Source organism: Solea senegalensis, linkage group LG16 (genome assembly GCF_019176455.1).
Source record: "Solea senegalensis isolate Sse05_10M linkage group LG16, IFAPA_SoseM_1, whole genome shotgun sequence".
In the NCBI taxonomy this organism is placed as follows: domain Eukaryota; kingdom Metazoa; phylum Chordata; class Actinopteri; order Pleuronectiformes; family Soleidae; genus Solea; species Solea senegalensis.
The window spans coordinates 1,460,609-1,481,018 of record NC_058036.1 but is presented as its reverse complement, the minus strand read 5'-3'; the positions used below and the strand labels follow the sequence as shown (position 1 = coordinate 1,481,018).

Sequence of the window (20,410 nt, the reverse complement as noted above, 5' to 3'; positions counted from 1 at the left end):
CGTTTTTGTCCACAAACCAGAAATGAATCAGTTTTAGTGATTTCTTTGTTTTATGGAGCAAAATAAACCAGAAAATATTCACTTTTAAGAAGCTGAAAAATGAGAAATGCACACATTTGACTTGTCATGAAATACATTTGTTTTTGCACTTTAATGCTTTTTTAAAAAATCTGTCCACATGGAATTGAATGACTTTTCATCACTTATTGCTTCTCCTGCAGATCGTCATTTACCTGCAGCTCTTACCTCGTCCATAATCTGTAAACGTTGGCATGCAGAAGTGTAACGATGCAATAATGCGTGTCTGTCAGCTGCGCGAAGCTGGCAGCTTATAAAAGAACGACTCACCCTGGTGTCGCTTTTGTTTCCTGGGCGGCGGCTCCGCGCTCTGACGCTCGAGAGTCGCGGAAACAAAAGTGAACGTCACCTTTTCAAACAAAAGCAGATCACAGGCTTTAAATATCAGTAAATACGTGAAGAAAACACAGAACACAGTGTCACTCTGGGGTTATATGAGGTTAAAACACTCTCTCCTGCACCAAACCCCATTGAGAAAATCAACATTTCAATTGATTTGATCCAAACGGCCTCTTTTTGATCATAATCTCTTGTTTCTGGAGTTCTTGCCTGGCCCTGACGTTATAAAGTTAAACTCCAGCTCTGCAGACGTATCATTACATGGTTCTGAGGGGGGAGGCATGGATGAGCCTGGATCTGGTTACCAGCTGGCTCTACCAGCTTTCCACTGCACTGCTCTTTAAAAGCAACTTCAAAGATATTTGACTCCACTGTTTGAGCCGAGCGCTCCACCTTTTGTCTTTGTGCAGGGGAAACCCACTCTGGTAAATGTCAGTGTTAAACGTCTGCCACACGGTCACAGTCATTCTGTAGAACTGAAGGAGCAGGTGTCTCTGTAAAGTTTAACACGGAATATACAAGTGAGTGAGAAGTGAGTTTGTGATTGGAAAGGTGCCCGTCGCTGGTGTCTGTCTGCCAGCTGAGGAGAAACCGTCCGCAGCTCTCTGATCAGCAGCGGGAGACTGGTTTTACTGGAAACGCTTACAGGTGCAAGCGTCGCTCCATCTGTGCGTACGAGAGGCATAAACGCTTTCGACTTTGTCGCCGCCGACAGTTTTGTTTATCGCTCAGACGAAGGTGAATCAGGGCTTGTAAACAAACGTCACGGGGATAAACAAGCGGAGGGTTTATTGGGCTTCGTTCTGCAGCTGCAGCAGCAGCAGCAGCAGCAGCAGCAGCAGCAGCGGCGAAACACAAGCAACAACAAGTCACTGAGATACCACAGTTCCACATGGAAATCCTTAAAGTGATAGCTCAGGGTTTTTGAAGTGGGGTTATATGAGGTTATAACATTTAGTCCTGCATCTTGCATGCAGCTGACTGTGCTCGTAAAGATGTGAACTCAAGATGCACTCAATAACATCTCCACCTGCTTAAGTCAATAATATCTCAAGAATATGTTTATTTCTGCCATCTTTCCTTTACTCTCCTGCACCAAAGCCCATAGAGAAAATCAGTGATTTTAACATAATAGACTGTTCAAATGAGGCAACAGTGGACCAGCAGCTCCTGTGTCCCCCTCATGCTAAAATCACTCATTTTCTCTATGGGCTTTGGTGTGGGAGAAACTTTCACTTTCCTGTTGGAAAACTCCGTCTAACAGTGAGATTTATTTAAGCCGAAGTTACAACGCGATTCTCAAAAACCTTTTAAAAACCCATTCACTGCCACGGTATTCTCCGTTTAAGGTCCTGTTACGTGCTTGTACTTGTACCCTGAGATCACGTCGCCTGCTGTTTTGGAACACGGCTTCAAAGGGAAAGTGAAAGGGGTCAAATGCTCCAGAACAAGTGAACCTATGGACCCTGAGTGTCAGGTTTCCATGGCTGCAGCTTCAGCTTACACACAGAACAGTAGCTTTGTTGAAAACAGTAAGGTTTTGTTTTTTGTCATTTGAGACGACGACGACGATGATGATGATGATGATGCATTCAGAGGATGAATGCTTTTACCAAGGTGCAACTGTTTTATTCTTTCACCCAAATATCATTGAAAGTTGTTATATTGATGGAATTGATGTGTTACACCGGATTTCACAGTGGAATAGACTCCTAACTACGGCTACAACAAAGTAATGAACTATTTTCCTTAGCAATTCATCCGTTTATTATATTTGGTCCACAAACTGTTTGAAATGTGCACGTATATTGACAGAAAACCTGTCTTAATTATTAATAAAACACTCGAACCAGTGCAATAAATCGTCAAAATTTTGTAGTTGTTGCAGCCCAACTCCTAACGCATGTTTATTGTGGTTAAAACTGAGACCTTTGTGTTTATTTATCACATTTTCAACCATGTTTTTGTACCAAAAAAACACTTAAATTGTTTTCTTTCGTCAGATCCGTGCCTGTACATTCCCCGCTTTGCCCAGAAGCTGGAGTTTGGTGAGAAGAACCACGAGGTCTCCATGACGGCGCTGAGACTGGTGCAGAGGATGAAGAGGGACTGGATGCACACGGGACGAAGGCCGTCGGGACTCTGTGGAGCAGGTGACCGTCTTTTATTTAGAGTGCACTTAATAACATCTCCACCTGCTCCACGGAGTCACCAATAATCTCAAGAATGACGTGAATCTCATCACATGTCGTTTGTTGTTTCCAGCTCTCCTCGTCGCCGCCCGTATGTACGACTTTTGCCGCACGACCAAAGAAATCGTCAAAGTGGTGAAAGTGTGTGAAAGCACTCTGAGGAAAAGGTGAGCACTCCTGACTTTCTGGGTTCTTTGCTCAATATCATAACAACAAAATCATTCAAGACATTTAAGAACATCATTTATGGACGTTCTCCTGTGATTCATCAGACTGACCGAGTTCCAGGACACGCCCTCCGGTCAGCTGACCATCGAGGAGTTCATGAGGCTGGACCTGGACCAAGAGTGTGACCCGCCGTGTTACACGACTGGACTGAAGAATAAGAAGTACCAGCAGGTGAGGACACACTGTGTGTGTCACTGTATATTTTCTCCATGATTAGTTAGGGCCCTCAGGCGTTCACCAGCGGTTCATGAAGGACATTAACCTTCAAAAATAAAAGTGTACATTAACACAGAGGAAACCCGTGGCCTTTGTTTCCTCTCCCCTCAGAGAGCTGCCGTTGAAAACGTCCTCAAAAAAACCAGAAACAATCCACCTTCATCTCAGACGGCTGCTGACTTAGCTTTTTTTTGTTGTTGTTCTTTCTTTAAATGTCCTTTACATTAATGTTTACATGACCTTGTTTTTATGCTGTGCGTTTTTAGAAATGGGTTTATTTGTGGGTTGAGCCACGTCAATGACGCTTTAATGTCCTTTTCTGACTCTGAAATCTGCTGAAAATGTATTTATATCCAAGGACATGTTGATGTTACGTTGATGCATCAAATGAATGCATATTAATGGCTGTTTCTATTTATACACACAACTAACGTAGGACTTTTAGGATGGATTTGGACACAAAACCAGAACATTGGTTCAGGACGGGCTGAAAAATGACAGAAACTAGAAAATATTCACATTTACGAAGCTGAAAAATCAGAAAACTGGAAAATATTCACATTTACGAAGCTGAAAAATCACAGGAAGTAGAAAATATTCACTTTTAAGAAGCTGAAAATTCAGAAAAATGAAACAGATTTTAGATATTAGAAGTGTATAACAGAAAAAGAGCCACAAACAAACAAACAAACCTAAACTCCTAAACCTAAATGAGTCGTGATGTTGTAACGTTGTTTTCTCTCCTGTAGCTGGAGATTGAGCTGGAGAAAAAGATGGAGGACTTTGAAGGTAGGAACGTCTGCTTTTGACATCACATCACAACTCTGTGATCAATCTTTTTATAACATCATTTAAAATACAGCAGGATATACAGTGTCTAACACATGTATTAGACCACCACCCAGAGCCACAGCATTGGTAATGATCAAATTCTGTCTGTTTTTACTCTATATCCTGATATACAGTAGATATACGTGGATATAAAGCTGCACAAGTGAGTGACGATACACTGTGAATACCCTCTAAAATAGAACATAATCTGCTGTTTATGTCTATTACATGATCTTAAAATACACTTTCACATCATACCTGCTTTATTTCTTTAAGTGAAGGATATTCACGCGTGTTAGAAAACAAAGAAATGGACTAGAAATATGGCCAAAGTCAACTCATTAGGCTGAAAATGAAACATGTTGTATTTAATATAATAAATATGATAATATCAGTGCATCAGATACTTTATCGTGATTTGATGTTATCCAAAAAAACGAAGACCAGATCTTGTCTCATGTCACTATGTCTTTATTTATATACTTATATATATTTATATACTATATATATATATATATATATATATATATATATGTATGTGTGTGTGTGTGTATATACATATACAGTATATGTATATATATACACATTGAGGTCTGGTCGTTATTTAAATGAGTAAACGCAGGGGGAAACAAGCTGAAAAACTGAAAAACTTGCGCGTCAGAGAGGAAACGACTCCCCGTTCTTTTTCTGCAGATTTATTTTCTGCACATGTGAAGAACCAGACATTATGTTTCCCTCTGTATTATATTGTAATTATGGAACTGAGGGAAATATAATTTGAAGGTAGAAAAGAGTTTGAGGAGTAGTCTGTGACGGCCAAGAACATAAGAATGACCACGGGTGTAAATCACACACACGCTCTCTCTCTCTCTGTGTGTGTGTGTGTGTGTGTGTGTGTGTGTCACTTTTTTACAGAAATTTAAAAAAATAATGACATGGCTCGCTCGTCCTTTCAAGCTATTCCTCCACCCGTGCACACTAATGTGGCCACGTTATTTATTGACGTTTGTCTTTTTTGTGTGTGTTTTTGTCTCAGAGGAAATCCACTGCTACGAGGACGAGATCGACGCAGAGCTTCAGAACTGTCGACCCAAACTGAGAGGAGTCTACGCCGCTTACACTAAAGAAACGGCTACAGAGGGTGAGTCATGTGTTCACACCCACACACGTTCATTATCAATATTACTTTTATGTTTCAAACCTGCTGTCTTCCCCTTTAAAATGGAATCGCTTACGTTATGGAAGCTTGATTTTTGTCCCCATAATGTGAGTGTGTTCACAGATGTTGGTCCCCACAACATGAGTAATACCTGAAACACACACACACACACACTTGTGTAGGCCCACCCATGGAAAAACACACACATCAGATCACACTCCCCGTCACTTCTTTGTCTTATCTGCTTCTTCCTTTAGCTCTTTATCTCTGTCTCTTTGTCTGTCTCCATGTGTGTCTCGCTCTCTTACGCACACACACACACTGATAACTGACCATATTTGAACTGAGGACAAATTTCAAATCAGCCACCATGAAGAGTCAAAATTATAAATCTGTTTTCTTCTCACTTTGAACATGAAACATTTCATCCATTCAGCCCTAAATGAAATGAAAAATTAAATTAAACACCACGTCCCTTTTTAACGTTAACTCTCTCGTCTTTCAGTACCGGAGGAAGTTGGTGACGACGACGACGTCTCCACGCCGTCTAAAATGTCCGCCGCCACCGATGAGGAGCGAGAGGAGGAAGACGAGCTGGAGGCCGTGGCCAAGCACTTTGGCAAAGAAATGAGTGAACTCACACTGGAGGCTCTGATAAAACTGGAGCAGAAGGCACCAGAGGACGAGGAGGAGGAGGAGGAGGAAGGCGGTTCTCCGAAGAGGAAAGGCCCCACACTGGAGTCCATCCTGGGCAGGATGCCCACAGCGTCCACACTGGGACTCCCCGAGTCCATCAGCAAGTGCTTCGGAGAAGAGAAGGAGAACGGTGAGTGTTTTTTTTATATTCATTGTCGGTGAAAAATGACTTTGTAAAAGTGTTTACACAATTTACGAGGTTCCTTGAATGCAATGCGGCAGCAAAGGATTTGCTCAGTGGAGACGGCACTATTTTTACACTCCTTAGGTCAAGTGTCGTCCAGTAAGAAGTGCGGTTGTATTCTCTGAAAGGCAGACAGTGTTTGGACCCTCAGGGCCACCGTACTGTGTGTGGCTACCACATAGAAGACAGAGAGCAGCTCATGGCGTAGGAACAAACGGTCTCAAGACCGTGCAAACTGTTGTATTGCATCTTGAAGCGACTCTGGCTCGCTGTGAAACTAAAATAAAAACATAAAATGCGCTGTGTACATATTTAAAATAATTCAAATGTAATATTAAACTCCTTAGGTACCAAGATTTGATTTTGAAGAATGTTCAGTCCCTTCCACAAAAGCATGAACTTTGATACTCAGCCCTGACGAGAGTAAATTAGTTTGAAGAATAAGAATAATGAGCTCTGCGTCTAATCCTAATGGAGCTTTCTGTTCTTCTTCCCCCTCCATTTGGAACCTACTTAATAAGATAACCATTTTTATTTTCTTTTAAAAGAAAGAGGGTGAATAATGCTTTCACAGTCAATGTCAACGTGACAGAAATAAAACAACCACAGGGGGAAACCGTCATGTGTTTCCTGTAATTACCTAATTACACAAAGTAGGATGTCGTGTGTAAACGCAGCACCTCGTTCCTCCGCTCAGTGTCTGCAGAGGCGTTGATGGATGTGAGGTAACGCTGCCACATCTGCCCTCACCACCAAAAACCTCTGTTTTTATGGCTCTCAGGGAGGGGGGGAGTCATGGGAGGCCAGGGGTGAGAGGGGAGGTGAGGTGTGTTTTCAAAGGAAGCAACATCCTGTTACTGAAGGGTCACAGGTTTGAACCCTCAACCTTTTTTATGCCCTATTTTCCCCACTCATGTTTTTTACTGCATCTTCAAGTGACTCTGGTGCTGTGAGACAAAAACAAAATCATCAACACACGATGGCAGTATTTAAATTTTGAAAAGCAATATTAAAATGTCATATTTTACCTTCAAATATACAACATTGCACATGTTTTTCTTCAAAACAACAGAATCTGCGTTAAGAAAACCTCATTAAATGCTGCTCATAATGTGGCAAAACTCGATCATCCAAACAACATTATTAAAACAGCACAACATATTCACACAAACAAACACAACATAACCTCGCTTCACTTTTCCAAGGCTACAAACTTTCACATTTCCATTATTAAACAATGTCAATCAATTCTACAACAAACACACAAAATATACAACCCTTGACATCCAGTTAATCAGTTTACAAGCATCTAACCCCTCACTATCACGATATTCTGAGCAATTTGCACAATATCATATCAATATTCATGATGTGATTAAAAAAAGACACAAAACTGCACCAAAATACATCTATTACAGTGTTAGCAGAAGTGTTTGAAATCTACGAGGTTCCTTGAATGCATCACCATGGGATTTGATTTGTGGACTTGCACGTGTGTTTGGAGAATTACTAACATTTTAGAGGGTCATTGAATGCATCTCGAAGCTCTCATGAGAGTCTTTTTTTGACTGTTGTGGTTCGTTTTTGTCGGGAGAAAATAACGTTTTCTCCACGTTTGTGCTCGTACAGCCTTTGATCGAATTACTGACATTTCTCAGGGTCATTGAATGCATCTCATAGCTCATCTGCCTGTGGACGTCACGTTTTTGGCCACAGAAAATAGTGTTTTCTCCGTGTGCCTTTGAGCCTTAATTTATGCTCAACATGTAATACAAAATGTCCTGTTTGAGCAGATTTAATAGCTAAAACGATACATTTGTTGCCCTCGACTGGTGACTTTTTCCCAAATAAAAATAGCTAAGGTCACAAATCATGTTTATTAGTTTTTTAAAATCTGTTTAGAAAATGGAGAATGACCACGTTAAATCACTTTAATGTGTTTTTTAATCAAGGTTGTTGGTTGACACACAACATAAACGCTGACGTGAGTCTCTCCTGGTTCTGTGTGAGGATGACGATAAACACAAAAACATGGCTCCCTCAGGGTTTCAAGCAGACGTTAACCTGCTGAAAAATGTCTCCTGATGACCTCGCGTCATCACGGGGAAAACAGGACGGAGACGACGAGGTCAGCAGAGAGAGAGAGGAGCCTCAGCTGTCTCACACACACACACACACACACACTCGTCATGAATCACCACTCTCTGAATCATAAGCTCTTATGTAGATTATAAAAGTGTCTTTCTTTTATTGATTCTTCTTGTCTGTGACGTCACTTTGAGTCATGGACAAAACTACATTAAAAATGAAAGATGGTCTGAACAGAAGGGTTTGACTGTCGCACTGATCTCACCACGAGAGTCACATGATCACAGCTGTTTATTCTGTGTGTGTGTGTGTGTGTGTGTGTGTTCCAATCTTTCCTGTCGGTACTTTTCAGAAAATCAGACTTTTCTAATTAAACCTTGTAGAAGAATCTAAATTTCCATATTAATATCTGTAGGAAATCCACATTTACCCAGTGATATTTGTAGAAAATCTTTCAATCATTCCCCATATTAAAGTGTCTTCATCTACAAATCTACATTTACATGTCAATATGTGTAGAAAAGTCTTTTTTCTCTCTTTTTTTGACTGAAGAATGTTGTTTTAAAGCAGTTTTGGTTCGTTATGGTCGCATGGAAACCACACACTGTGTGTGCGCGTGTGTGTGTCCACGTGTGCGTGTTGTCTCCTCTCTCTGTTTGTGTTTGGAGGTTTGGTTGCATGGAGCTGGATGTAGATGGAGGTTCTGTGGATTCAAGCTTCATCTAATTGCGGTGTACATGTGGAGGAGGGGTGTGTGTGTGTGGTGAGTGTGTGTGTGTGTGTGTGTGTGGGGGGTATCATGGTTTCCACCATGCTCAAACTTTGAAGTATTAAGTGGACAGAGCACCTTGTCATTAGGGCTGAGCCTTTCATCTGTACACTGTGTAAATGTGTGTGTAAGCGTGTGTGTGTGGACATTGTTAGTGGAGGGCAGGGCGCTGGAGGAAGTGAAACAGGGTGTAATTTTGGATTCTCTCTCTCGGGGGGAAAGGAAACAAACCACACAATGGCAGGTCAGTGATTATGACGGATACTCCACGACGAGTATTTTCACTTTTTTATTGATTTTTCCCCCAAAAATAATCACGTTTTATTTATTTATTTATTTTATTTTAAGGAAACCGCTCACGGCAGCAGATTTGGGTCGCAGCGTTTTTAAACACTAACATCTACAGCCTCTGCTTTAGTGGTTTAACTTTGAACGTACAGAAATCAATCAATCAAACTCTATTTATGTCGTACTTTTTCCATCCAGAGAAAAATCAATTCACTTAAAAACTAATAAAAAAAGGAGCGTTTTTGAGTCTGTTCTTAAGATATATAGATGTATAGATATTTATGGTCTTAATAAATAGCTACTTCCGTGAGGAACATGGAACATATTATGTTGTGTTGTGCTTTATGTGTCTTTACATTTGTACACATTCTGTCATAAATAATGGACCGAGTCACTGCTTTTGGTCCAAGTTTCTTTGTTTTGCAACTAAAAACACAAAAAAGTCAGTGTTTTTCCATCATTATCTGGACTGTAGTTGTTTCACATCTGCTTAATTATGTACATATCAAATATTTTTTAAAACTATAGTCTACCAGAGTTAGGATTAGATCAAGTATTTCTCATGTTCGACCTTGTACTTTTTTGAACGTTGCAGAAACTGGTAAAGAGTCGGTAGTAAAAGAAGGAGTCGGTGAATTCCCTCGGGTGCGCTGCTGTTTATATCCATTCTCCCTGCTATCACGGGCTAAAAGCCCCGCTGTCGTCGTCTTTTATGATGCACTGAATCAGTGACAGCGGTGTCTGTTTTTTAACTTAAACCTCTATTCTGTCGTTGGCTCAGTTTGGCTCCGGTCGCTCATCGACTTTAACGGCTTTTTCATTAAGTCGTTGTGTCAGAGGAGGAGAAGCTGAGAGTGTGTTTTTGTGTGTCTCTGTCACAGTGGCCTGTGGCCGAGGCCTTCGGGGAGCCGCGCTCTGGCCGCGCTCCATTAGAGGCGGCATTGATTTGAGGCACACACACTGTTTTCAGCGCAAGCACTTAGTTCAATCAATGACGTTCTCCCTGACCTTAACTACCTCAGTGAGCACAGCTCCAGCGCTCCTGTCAGAGCACTCTGACGCCGCCTTTATTGCCTCCAAACGTCCGGGGAAAAGAGCAGTTTGTGAGTGAGTGAGTGAAAGTCAGGGGCTGCTTCTTTTTTTTCTTCTTTAAAGCTCTTTGAAGAATCCACTTCATTTTTAGGACCTGAATCAATTTCACACCTCGTTTCTGCAGCTATTTCAAAGGTGTCAGGCTGCGTTTAAAGAAAAATCATTTTCACTCTTTACTCGCCAGAGGAGTCGGGCTTTTCACTCCATGTTATATCATCATCTTTGATTTTTTTAGACGCGTCATTGTATGGCATCTGTGACGTCTCCTTCCTGCTTTTAAACATTATAGTATTTATAGTAAATGGTGACTAAAAACACATTAAATCAATGTGAAATGGTATAAGAAAGTTCAGTTTGTGTTACAGCAGAATTTTAACCACATTTATTGGCAATTCCATTCTTTCTTACACATTAACTTTAAATATCCTTCATTAAACATTAAAAAGCTAACGAAATAGAATAGATATAATCTTAAACTAGCACTCAGTCATGAAAGGGCCCTCGCCCCACACAACTCGGGGAATTTTAAAGTAGTTTTCCTGCCATTTTAACGCCAACTTTAGCACTGAGGCCACGCCTTTTGACGTAGAGAAAGTCCTTTTTAATTATCAACTTCTCTACGTCTAGAACGTATGGACCAAGTTTGACGTGGCTAGCTCAAACGTGCTAGGACGAGTTCGTTCAAATGCGTAGACTAGTCTTTTTTCTTTACAAAATGGCTGACATCTGGGTGGGCGGAGCTAATGGAAGTACATTACAAATTTGTTTGGAATCTTTCTCTCACGTCAAAAAAATCCCCAAAAATTCCTCAAGAAACTTTGGAGACAGAAACATTATTATAGACAGACAGACAGACGTTAAAGCGCGAGTGGGCGGACACCAGTGTGATTGACACGGCTGGTGTCGTTGATGTACAAATAAAAAATATGGAGGTATTATTCATCATGAAGACTTTTTTTCATTTCCTGCTGCTCGCTGGTGTCAGTTACCGCAGTGAACGTCCTCTCTGAGTGTTTCTCTGGGCGTGGCACAATGTGCTGAGTCAATCACTGTCTCTCTGTGTGTGTCCGCGTCGTTCTGCGATGAAAGGAAGAGCAGACGGCTGAGGCTCGTCTTCTCTCACAGCATCAGCACATTTTCACCTCCTCTGCAGTCAGAGGTCTGAAGAACAAAAACACAGAAAACATCCAGCAGCTTCCTTTTGTCTTCTCCTTTCTTTTCTTGTTGACATGCAGATGAGAGGAGGCCGTCCTTCAGAGCAGGAGGTCACTGCTGCTTTAAAGACCTATTTTCATTCAAATGTCAACACCAATACACACCAGGTGTATCAAGGATTCACCTCTGTCTCTTGTCAATATCGGTCATTTTGTACGTTTCTGTGAGCTGTGCTGAAATGTTCTGGAACATGTTGAGCTTTTATTTCTGCGTTGTTCTTACAAAGGCGTGTATACAGTGAACGTGTATACAGCGAACGTGTAATATAGTGAGCATAGTATATAGTGAACGTGTATAAATTGAACATAGTACATAGTGAACGTGTATAAATTGAACATAGTATATAGTGAACGTGTATAAATTGATAAACGTGTATAAATTGATCATAGTATATGGTGAACACGTATACAGTGAACGTGTGTAATATAGTGAATGTTTATATAGTCAGCATAGTATATAGTGAACGTGTATAAATTGATCATAGTATATAGTGAACATTTATACAGTGAACGTGTATAATAAAGTAAATGTGTATAATATAGTGAACGTGTATATAGTGAGCATAGTATACAGTGAACGTGTATATAGTGAGCATAGTATACAGTGAGCGTGTATATATAGTATACAGTGAATGTGTATAATATAGTGAGCATAGTATACAGTGAACGTGTATAATATAGTGAACGTGTATACAGTGAACATGTATAATATAGTGAACGTGTATATAGTGAGCATAGTATGTAGTGAATGTGTATAATATAGTGAATGTGTATAATATAGTGAACATGTATACAGTGAACGTGTATAATATAGTGAACGTGTATATAGTGAGCATAGTATATAGTGAACGTGTATAATATAGTGAAGAATATAGCGTGTATAAATTGAGCGTATAATATAGTGAAGCGTGTATAATTGAACGTGTATAATATAGTGAACATGTGTACAGTAAACGTGTATAATATAGTGACATGTATACAGTGAACGTATATAATATAGTGAACGTGTATACAGTGAACATGTATAATACAGTGAACGTGTATAATATAGCGAACGTGTATAATACAGTGAACATGTATAATATAGCGAACGTGTATAATACAGTGAACGTGTCTACAGTGAGCATATGTGAGGATGGAGGAAACGCCGAATCTCTGCACCTGTCAGATAAATCTTTGAGTGACAGGTGTCGTAACAGTCCACAGCACTTTCACACCCGTGGCCGTCGTCTGCTGCAAAAGACAGTGAAGAATCCAGCGTATTGTCCCTTTTAATTAGTAATTAGTCATGACTAATTCATGCTGCTCATCCATTCACAAACTCATCCATTTGCTCGTCTCTTATTGGCCGCTGGGACAGCTGGGCAGGCCTGTGTGTGTGTGTGTGTGTGCCTGCAGCGTTACAGTGGACGCACATATGCTCAGATGGAGACGACAGACAGAGAGAGATGGGTGTCACTGAGGAGGAGGAGGAGGGAGGAGGGGATGAAAAGAAACAAGGTGGTGGAGGTAAATGAGGGGGAGGGGCACAATAAGAAGAAGGAAGAGGAAAAAAGAAGGTCAAATTAAAACAGAAGGAGGAAAAGAAGAACCAGGAAGGAGGAAAGAAATGAAGAGGTTGTGTGTTAAGGAGCAGGGAGAGGAGGAGAAGTGTAAAAAAGGGAGGACGAGGTGGTGGATCTGAAAGAGGGAAAAGGAGGAAAAAAGAAGGGATAGAAGGAGGAAGGTGGAAGAAGTAGAGGAGGAGGGGATGGTTAAGGAAAGGGGAATAGGAGGTTTGGATAAGGAAAGGAGTAGGAGGGATGGATTTGAATAGTGGTTATGGTTTGTGTTAGTTATTAACTAGTTATGGTTAAGGTTAGTGATGAGACTCTGTTTAAATGAATGGATGACAATGGAGAGTCCTGAGAAGACTAGCTGCACAAACGTGTGTGTGTGTGTGTGTGTGTGTCGTCAGGGGCGACAGCAGTCAGCTGATGTGATGTGAGATGATGTGTGTCTTCTGGCCTGAGGAGGACAAAAAAGAAGCAGTCGTCTCATGTGCGTCTTCTGTCCACTGTTGTGTGAGTGAAGATGACAGCTAACGTTTAGCAGGCGGCAGAGCTGCCGTTAGCCTGTCTTCATCTGTTACAGCGTCTTGTCTGTCCACCATCGTCTTCACAGCTGCTGAAGACGTACTGTCCTGCTGTATGCGCTGACGACAGCTGACGTCACATGACCAAGGTAGCGCCCCCTCTGGCAGGAAACAGGAAGCGAGGACCTTTCATAAATGACCTCCTACTACATCAGTGTAGTAGGACAATAATTGTATTCATTGACGGTTCGACCGTCTCGTAGTGATTTGTCTGTCCACATGTTGATGAGCATCTTTGTCAGATGTGAAGGATGCTGCTGCGGCGGCGCCTGCAGCAGTGTCTGCTCGTCTCCTGCTCCTCACTCGCGCTCCACTTTCTTTATCCTGAGGAGGCGAACGAGGAGCAGGTGGTCGAGTGGGCGTGCTTCAGTCCGGGCTCCTCCAAGGTCGGCGGGGTTGCGATTTAATGGGCTGGCCCGTGTCAGCGAGAATCTCTCCCTCGCTCTATTTTTATTGCCTCAGCCGGGGCTGCTTGTGTCTCCGGGGCAGAGCTGGCACTGAGTCTTATTACCTCATTCTGCTGCTGCTGCTGCTGCTGCAGGGACAGACAGACGGACGGACGGACGTTCGCTCTGTCTCTGTCTTTCCGACGCTCCGCTCTGAAAAGAATATGGACCAATAATATAAACAAAGTGTTGTGACGTTAATCCTGTAGTTCTGAAGAGACGAGAGGAAAACTGTAAATAAACAAACACAACAATCTTGTTTTCCATCTTCTAAATCAGAGTTATTTTCCATAATTGCCATTGTAGCAGTGATTTAAAGGCTTTTATTGCACAAAACCAACATTTGCCTCACATTTCTGCTTACATGGAAAAACCAAATACTGTTTCTCCCACTCCCAAACCAGTATTTATATTTAAATATTCATTTTATTTTCAATTTGAACCATGATGAGCTCTGATCTTCTTATAGCAAATAAATCATGTACAACTCTTCATTTTCATATCAATGTGTAGAAAAGGTAGTATTTCATAATTTCTTCATTTTCCTATCACTATTTGTAGGAAATCAATGTTTCCCACTCAATAAGTGCAGGAAAACTTCCTTTAACTTTATTATCCATATCTGTCGAAAGAGTGATACTTGTCCCAGTCAACATTTATAGAAACTCTTCATTTCCCAGTCAATATTTGAGGGAAGTGTTAACTTAGCTGCCAATCCTTTGGAACATTTCCCAATCAATATCTGTAGGTAATCATAATTTCCTTGTCAGTATTTATAGAACATCTTCATTTCCCCACTTACTGTTCACAGGGGAATCCTACTTTAGCTACTAATCTTTAGATAAATGTACATTTTCCGATTCATACCTGAAGGAAAAATCTTGATTTTAATGTTAATATCTGTAGAAAATCTACATTTCTCCATAAATATTTCAGGAAAATCATTTTCTATCTACATTTATCAGATTGAAAAAGATGAAAATACTGTTGTAAAACTACAGTTTTTGACTTTTTTGTGTGTGATATTACTTATCTCTGCATTTGTGTGCATGTGTCACCTCTTTATACTCTTTTTCTGACCTTGTCAGGACCAGTAGTCCTCATGGATTAAAGTTTAGGATTAAGATTTGAGTTGTGGTTATGGTTATTGTGTGTTGAGGACATTTTGTCTGGTCCTCACTTCTTTAAAGGGCTTTTCTGGGGGTTAAGACCTGGTTTTAATGTTAGGTTAGAATTGGGTAAATGTAAGGTTAAGGGTAAGCATGATGCAGGACTGAAGCACAAACGTTTTCCGTCCTCATGGGGACCAAAAACCTCCAAACCTGTCTCTGTGGGGACACTTTGACCTTGTAGGGACATTGAGGAGGTTTTGACCGTCATGATATTCAGTTTTGTTACGCATGACAAAAGTGTGGTACCAGAAGAGTTAAAGGGCTTTTTCAGGACCTGGTTTTAGGGTTAGGGTAAGGTACTAGATGGAGATGGAAAGACAAGTGTGTGTGTGTGTGTGTGTGTGTGTGTGTGTGTGTGTGTGTGTGTGTGTGTGTGTGTGGGAGAGAGATCAGGATTGTTGCTGACATGAAGAGCTGTGAGTCTGGGTAATGTGGGCTTTGTTTGAAGTGAGGATGATTGGTGATCCCTCAACACTCCAGCTACACGGCACCATTCATCCCCCACATCTCACACACACACACACACACGCACAGTCTTTGTTTTTTGGATGGAGGTACTCGTGGAGAGGAGGTGTGGAGGAGTCAGCAGACTCTCTCGTCTCCTCGTCTTTTCTCTGACACCATCGTTTTCCTCAGATCAGGCTGAAATGAAACACGGCTCAGGATTAGACGGGAGATCAGTGAACTCCCTCTCTTTTATCTGCCTCACCTTCTCCTCCACCTCCTCCCTCATTCATTCACCCACCGTCTTCTCCATTTACGTCCTCCCTCCCTGTCTCTCACCCTGTCCTTTGTCTTGTCTCTCCTGTGCTGCTGCCTCATTCCTCCACGTCCTCCCTCCTGCTGCTTTTCTCCATCAGCCCGTGTCTTTCAATCTCCTTCCTGCCCCATTCTCTCCCTCTCTCTTAATCTCGTCTACTTGTCCTCATTATTCCCTCTTCCATCACTTAAAAGTTTCCCCTCTCTCTCGTTAAGGGATTTGTCGTCAGCAGAATCCCATGAAAAGGCCAAATCCCCGCGTCTTAATGTCCCGATGGTGCGACATCATGTGAGAAGATTTAGTAGATTCTGGTCCCAATCAGACGCAAAAACACCCAAAACATGTGCGTTTACACGCAGCCTGTTCACCGTTAAAGGTCCACTTTGTGACATTTACGAGGGTTCATTTGCAGAAACTGAAAATACTACACACGTGTCTTTGTACACGTTTAGAATCACTCAGATTTAAGGTTTTCGTAGCCTGCGCCTTCGTGGAACGAGTACTGTTTTCAAACTTTCCCTGGCAACAAAAAATGCTGTTTTCTGATTGGTTCTGACACGTTGCTGTCCACTAAATTGAGGACCGTCTTGGTTGAGGAGTGCTAAATTGAGGACCTCAACATTGGGGACCGTAACAGTTGACAGCCGCAAATTATTGCGTAACAGGCCGATACGCTAAAATGCGCTAGCTAGAACACTGCTATTTACATTATTTGTATCATTGGTTCACTATTGTATTATTTTTATCCCATTCTTTCATTCCATTCCACACTTAAACTTGAAAGTACTGTATACGTTTTTAGACTTAAATTGTTCCTAAATGTAAACGTATAAACGTGGAGATTGTAAACAAACTGGTTTGGTCGACATGTGGATTTAATAATAATCACAGCACAAACAAATGCAGTATTTCCTGTTGTTGGGGTAAAAACAAAATCCACAGTTTCCTGTTTTATAGAAATTTGGAACAACTTCAAAAAAAAGAAAGCTGTGAAAGTATTTTTAATCCTGAGCAGGAAGTGGTGGGTGTGAGGCTCAGAGCCACAGACAGATTAAAAAAATAAAGCGTTAAATAAAAGAGAAAGAAAAACATTTTTGTTGTTTCTCTGTGGTCAGAAGAGGACAATTACACCACAGTTACTCCTCCTCCTCTTCCTCCATCTTTGTTCTTTTTTAATCTCCTTCTTCAAAAGGTCGTCTCCCTCACCTGGTGACGTTTTCTCCTGCAGGCCAACGTTTTTTTCTCTTCTCTTCTTCTTTGGTTTTAAAGTGAGTCATCGTCTCCTTCTGACCACATCAGACACTCCTGCAGCTGCTCGGGTCTGAGTGCAGTGAGGGGTGAAGGGGTGAATCTGGAGTCAGGTTACCTGACTGTGAAGCAGAGGAGAAAACACAGCGATAGAGTTCACAGCTCGCAGGCAGAGACGTGACACGATTCCCCGCGTACGCCGTCCTTTTCCTCTCCGTTTCTTACCTTCTCAGACCAGCTGACTCACACCGTAATGTGGCGTTCCCACTCTTTTTCTGTGGTGCGTGTATAAGAGCAGAATCATTACGGAACCCTTTGTAAAGTGTTAGTGACGACAGTGGTCACCATCCTTTCTTACAGGACTATCAGATTCTGGTTTTGTGGCACTTATGGTTAAAGATTGTAATTTTCGGTCATGGTGAAAGAGTGAAAATAACAAAAGGAGCCTCGTGTCACTTGTTTTTGAGCCGTCCTCCTTCCTCCTGGTCATTGAAAGGACAGAAACTCTTTGTAAACTCTGCAGATTCCTCTGCACGCTCACCAGGAACCATTTTACGCTTTTTGATCAAATTAGCGAGTGCAGATAAATCAAAGGCGCGGCTGAATAAGAAGGCAGTAATTGCTCCCTCCTCCTCCTCCTGGTTTCCCTGAGGTTAACCCGGTGTTATCAGCTCTCCGTCTCGCTGCCTCTCTGCCTCGCGGCGCTGCCGATCTCTCCCAGCGCTCGTCTCCCGTCTTATCTCGCACTTCAGGGAGAGGAAGTTCTTAGAGGGCTGGGCCCGGCAGATAGCGGCTGACCTGAGTCTTCCCCTCTGGAGCGCACTGTCTTTTTCTTTTTTCTTCCAAAGAAGCCGCTAACTGAACTCAAAAGCCTGACTAGATTATCCCACCACCTCATGGTTCCTCCGTCCGTCGCTCTCGCTTTGAAGCCGCGGCGCTGTTGGGAGTTTGAACTGGAGGCAGGAGACGGACACAAGTTTAAACTCTTTTCTCTCACACTAGTTTGTTCCACACCAGCTTTTTAAGACGTCTTAGGAGTCAAAGCTGCTGAGTTAGGTTTCCTTTAACAAATTCACATGTGGGTCTTTTCTTTTTTCTTGAAAGGAAGCCGCTATCTGAACTCAAAGGCCTCACTAGGTCCTTCCTCCTCTCTGCACCTGTCCTCTCTTGATGAAGCGGTTCAGACGCTCGTGGACTCTCTACGTCTTTGCCGCGTTCGCTCACTCTCACTCTCTTATGTACTATTTACTGCATGTAAAAGTAGTGTATTAACAATTTAAAATGATGATGAACAGTGTGGTTGTACATGAACACCAGCTTTTGGGTGCTAAACTTGAAATTTGAACAGTATAAAATACATTTAAAGGAACATTTGTTTGAGCTTTTGTCTGAATGTTCAAAAACAGGCGTTTTCCAACTCTCTTCCTGCAACGGCACGAGTGAGATTACCGTAATAACCACATGTTTGCATTTACGTGCAACTTCTCAGCTTTCAGAAAACCGTTGGAATCTTACCGCTGCGTAATTACAGTAATGTGCAAATTACAAATGACAAAAAACTACAAATCAAAGACACGTGAGACCCAAGACAATGGACCAAGGACAAGAAACGACTCGACAACATAGAATCGCGTGAACAGTAACAACAAAAATACGACGTAAAGCGTAAAATAAAGCAAATAAAAAACCTAAAGTGTTAAAGCATGAAGCTGCAGCTGTGAGTGAGCTGCAGACCACACCTGGGTCTGTTCATTTAAACTCATCTTTCTTTTATCTGCACGTTAAAACATCTTTTGTCTTACGAAATCGGGAAATCGCGTCGCGGGCCTTTTTGTCACCGCAGACTGCACTTTCAGCCTTTCTGTGTTTTCCAAAAAAAATAAAGCGGGGGAAATAAATAACCGAGGAGGCCTCGTCGTAATTGAAAAGAGAGTGTGTTAAAGGTAGAGCCGCCGGAGCGCGAGTTAAGCTTATTAACGTCTTATCAGAGCATGGCAGTGCATCTTATTTGCTGATTTGAAACCTGGATGGAGGAGACGGATCAGCAGCAGCAGCAGGATGTAGTGGGAGGTGTGTTTCTGTCGACCTGCTGCTTCCTGGTTTAACCCTGTGGGACGAGGGCGAGGAAGCTGCCGTGTAAAATGTGCATCACAGCAAATTTTCTAAATGTGTCTGCGCTGTTTTGTCTCTCTGTGACAGATGGAGCCGCTGACAGCGGGGAGCTGGACCTGAGCGGCATCGATGACAAGGAGATAGAGCTGGTACGTCCCCGTCTCTGGGAGGATTATGACAAATGTGACGATGACGATATCGTGCGATAAAGTCGCTGAATATTGCGTGTCACTTGAAATAGAAATAAAAAGCACTTATTTTTTTACGTATCAATAAGAGGAAGATGATTCATAAATGTAACAAACACGGATCACAATACACAATACATTTTTAAAAAAGTCCAGGAGGTTCAATCAGTGTGTTTACATTCATGTTAGAAGTCTGATTTTAGTCCGACTAAGACAATAAATCAGTTTTCTTGTCATGCAAACACGTTAGTCCGACTTCGTCTTAGTCGGACTAACACGTATCTGGATAATGTGATTCATAGTCCGATTCATCCTGCATGTATACACTTAGTCATGGTAGAGTCGGACTTGGTGTTTTGTGCACGTACCAAATGTAATCACGTTAGTCCGACTAAAATGGAGTTAATCTTAGTCGGACTAATGTGATTCATAGTCCGATTACGACTCCAGTCAGACTTGTTGTTCTGCACGCGAAACCAAAATGTCCTCCCTGGTCTTTGACCCTGAAGTAGAAGGAGACACATATAAACTGCAATACCGTTGGTGAACATCATACAGCAGCGGCGTCTTTCTTCGTACAACACGACGACCACAGGAGACATGTGCGTCTCAGTTGTCTCACCCTTCACTCTTTGTTTTTCTGTGACGTTTGTCCTCCACACGTGTACTCGGACTAAGCGAGTTGTCCGATGTCCTGTCTTAGTCTCCGTCAGACTACAGCCGGCGGCTCAGTGGTAGAGCGAGTCGTCTTTCATCGAGTTGATTCTTTCATTTTCTCCTCCGCAGTATCTGCTGGATGACGGAGAAGTGAAGGTGAAGACGGCGCTGTGGATGGCAGAGAACTCGGACTACCTCAAACAGCTGAAAGGTTCGCTCAGGCCCAGTTTAAACCTTCATTAACGCTCCGAGGCTCCCGGTGTTTTATCAGACACAGTTAAACCTCTAAACTGAACGCAGCAGCGGTTATCTGCTGACC

At 42.0% G+C, this 20,410-nt stretch overlaps 1 protein-coding gene across 1 annotated transcript in view; it reads left to right on the top strand.

Moving 5' to 3' along the window:
* The window catches only part of brf1a (BRF1 RNA polymerase III transcription initiation factor subunit a), a 57,312-nt gene that overhangs the window by 20,878 nt on the left and 16,024 nt on the right, over positions 1-20,410 (top strand). The window contains exons 7-14 of the mRNA XM_044047360.1: positions 2,421-2,570; positions 2,683-2,776; positions 2,882-3,008; positions 3,803-3,842; positions 4,921-5,025; positions 5,549-5,869; positions 19,334-19,395; positions 20,221-20,302. Of these exons, the coding sequence (XP_043903295.1) occupies positions 2,421-2,570; positions 2,683-2,776; positions 2,882-3,008; positions 3,803-3,842; positions 4,921-5,025; positions 5,549-5,869; positions 19,334-19,395; positions 20,221-20,302 (981 nt within the window). The remainder of the gene's footprint in view (positions 1-2,420; positions 2,571-2,682; positions 2,777-2,881; positions 3,009-3,802; positions 3,843-4,920; positions 5,026-5,548; positions 5,870-19,333; positions 19,396-20,220; positions 20,303-20,410) is intronic.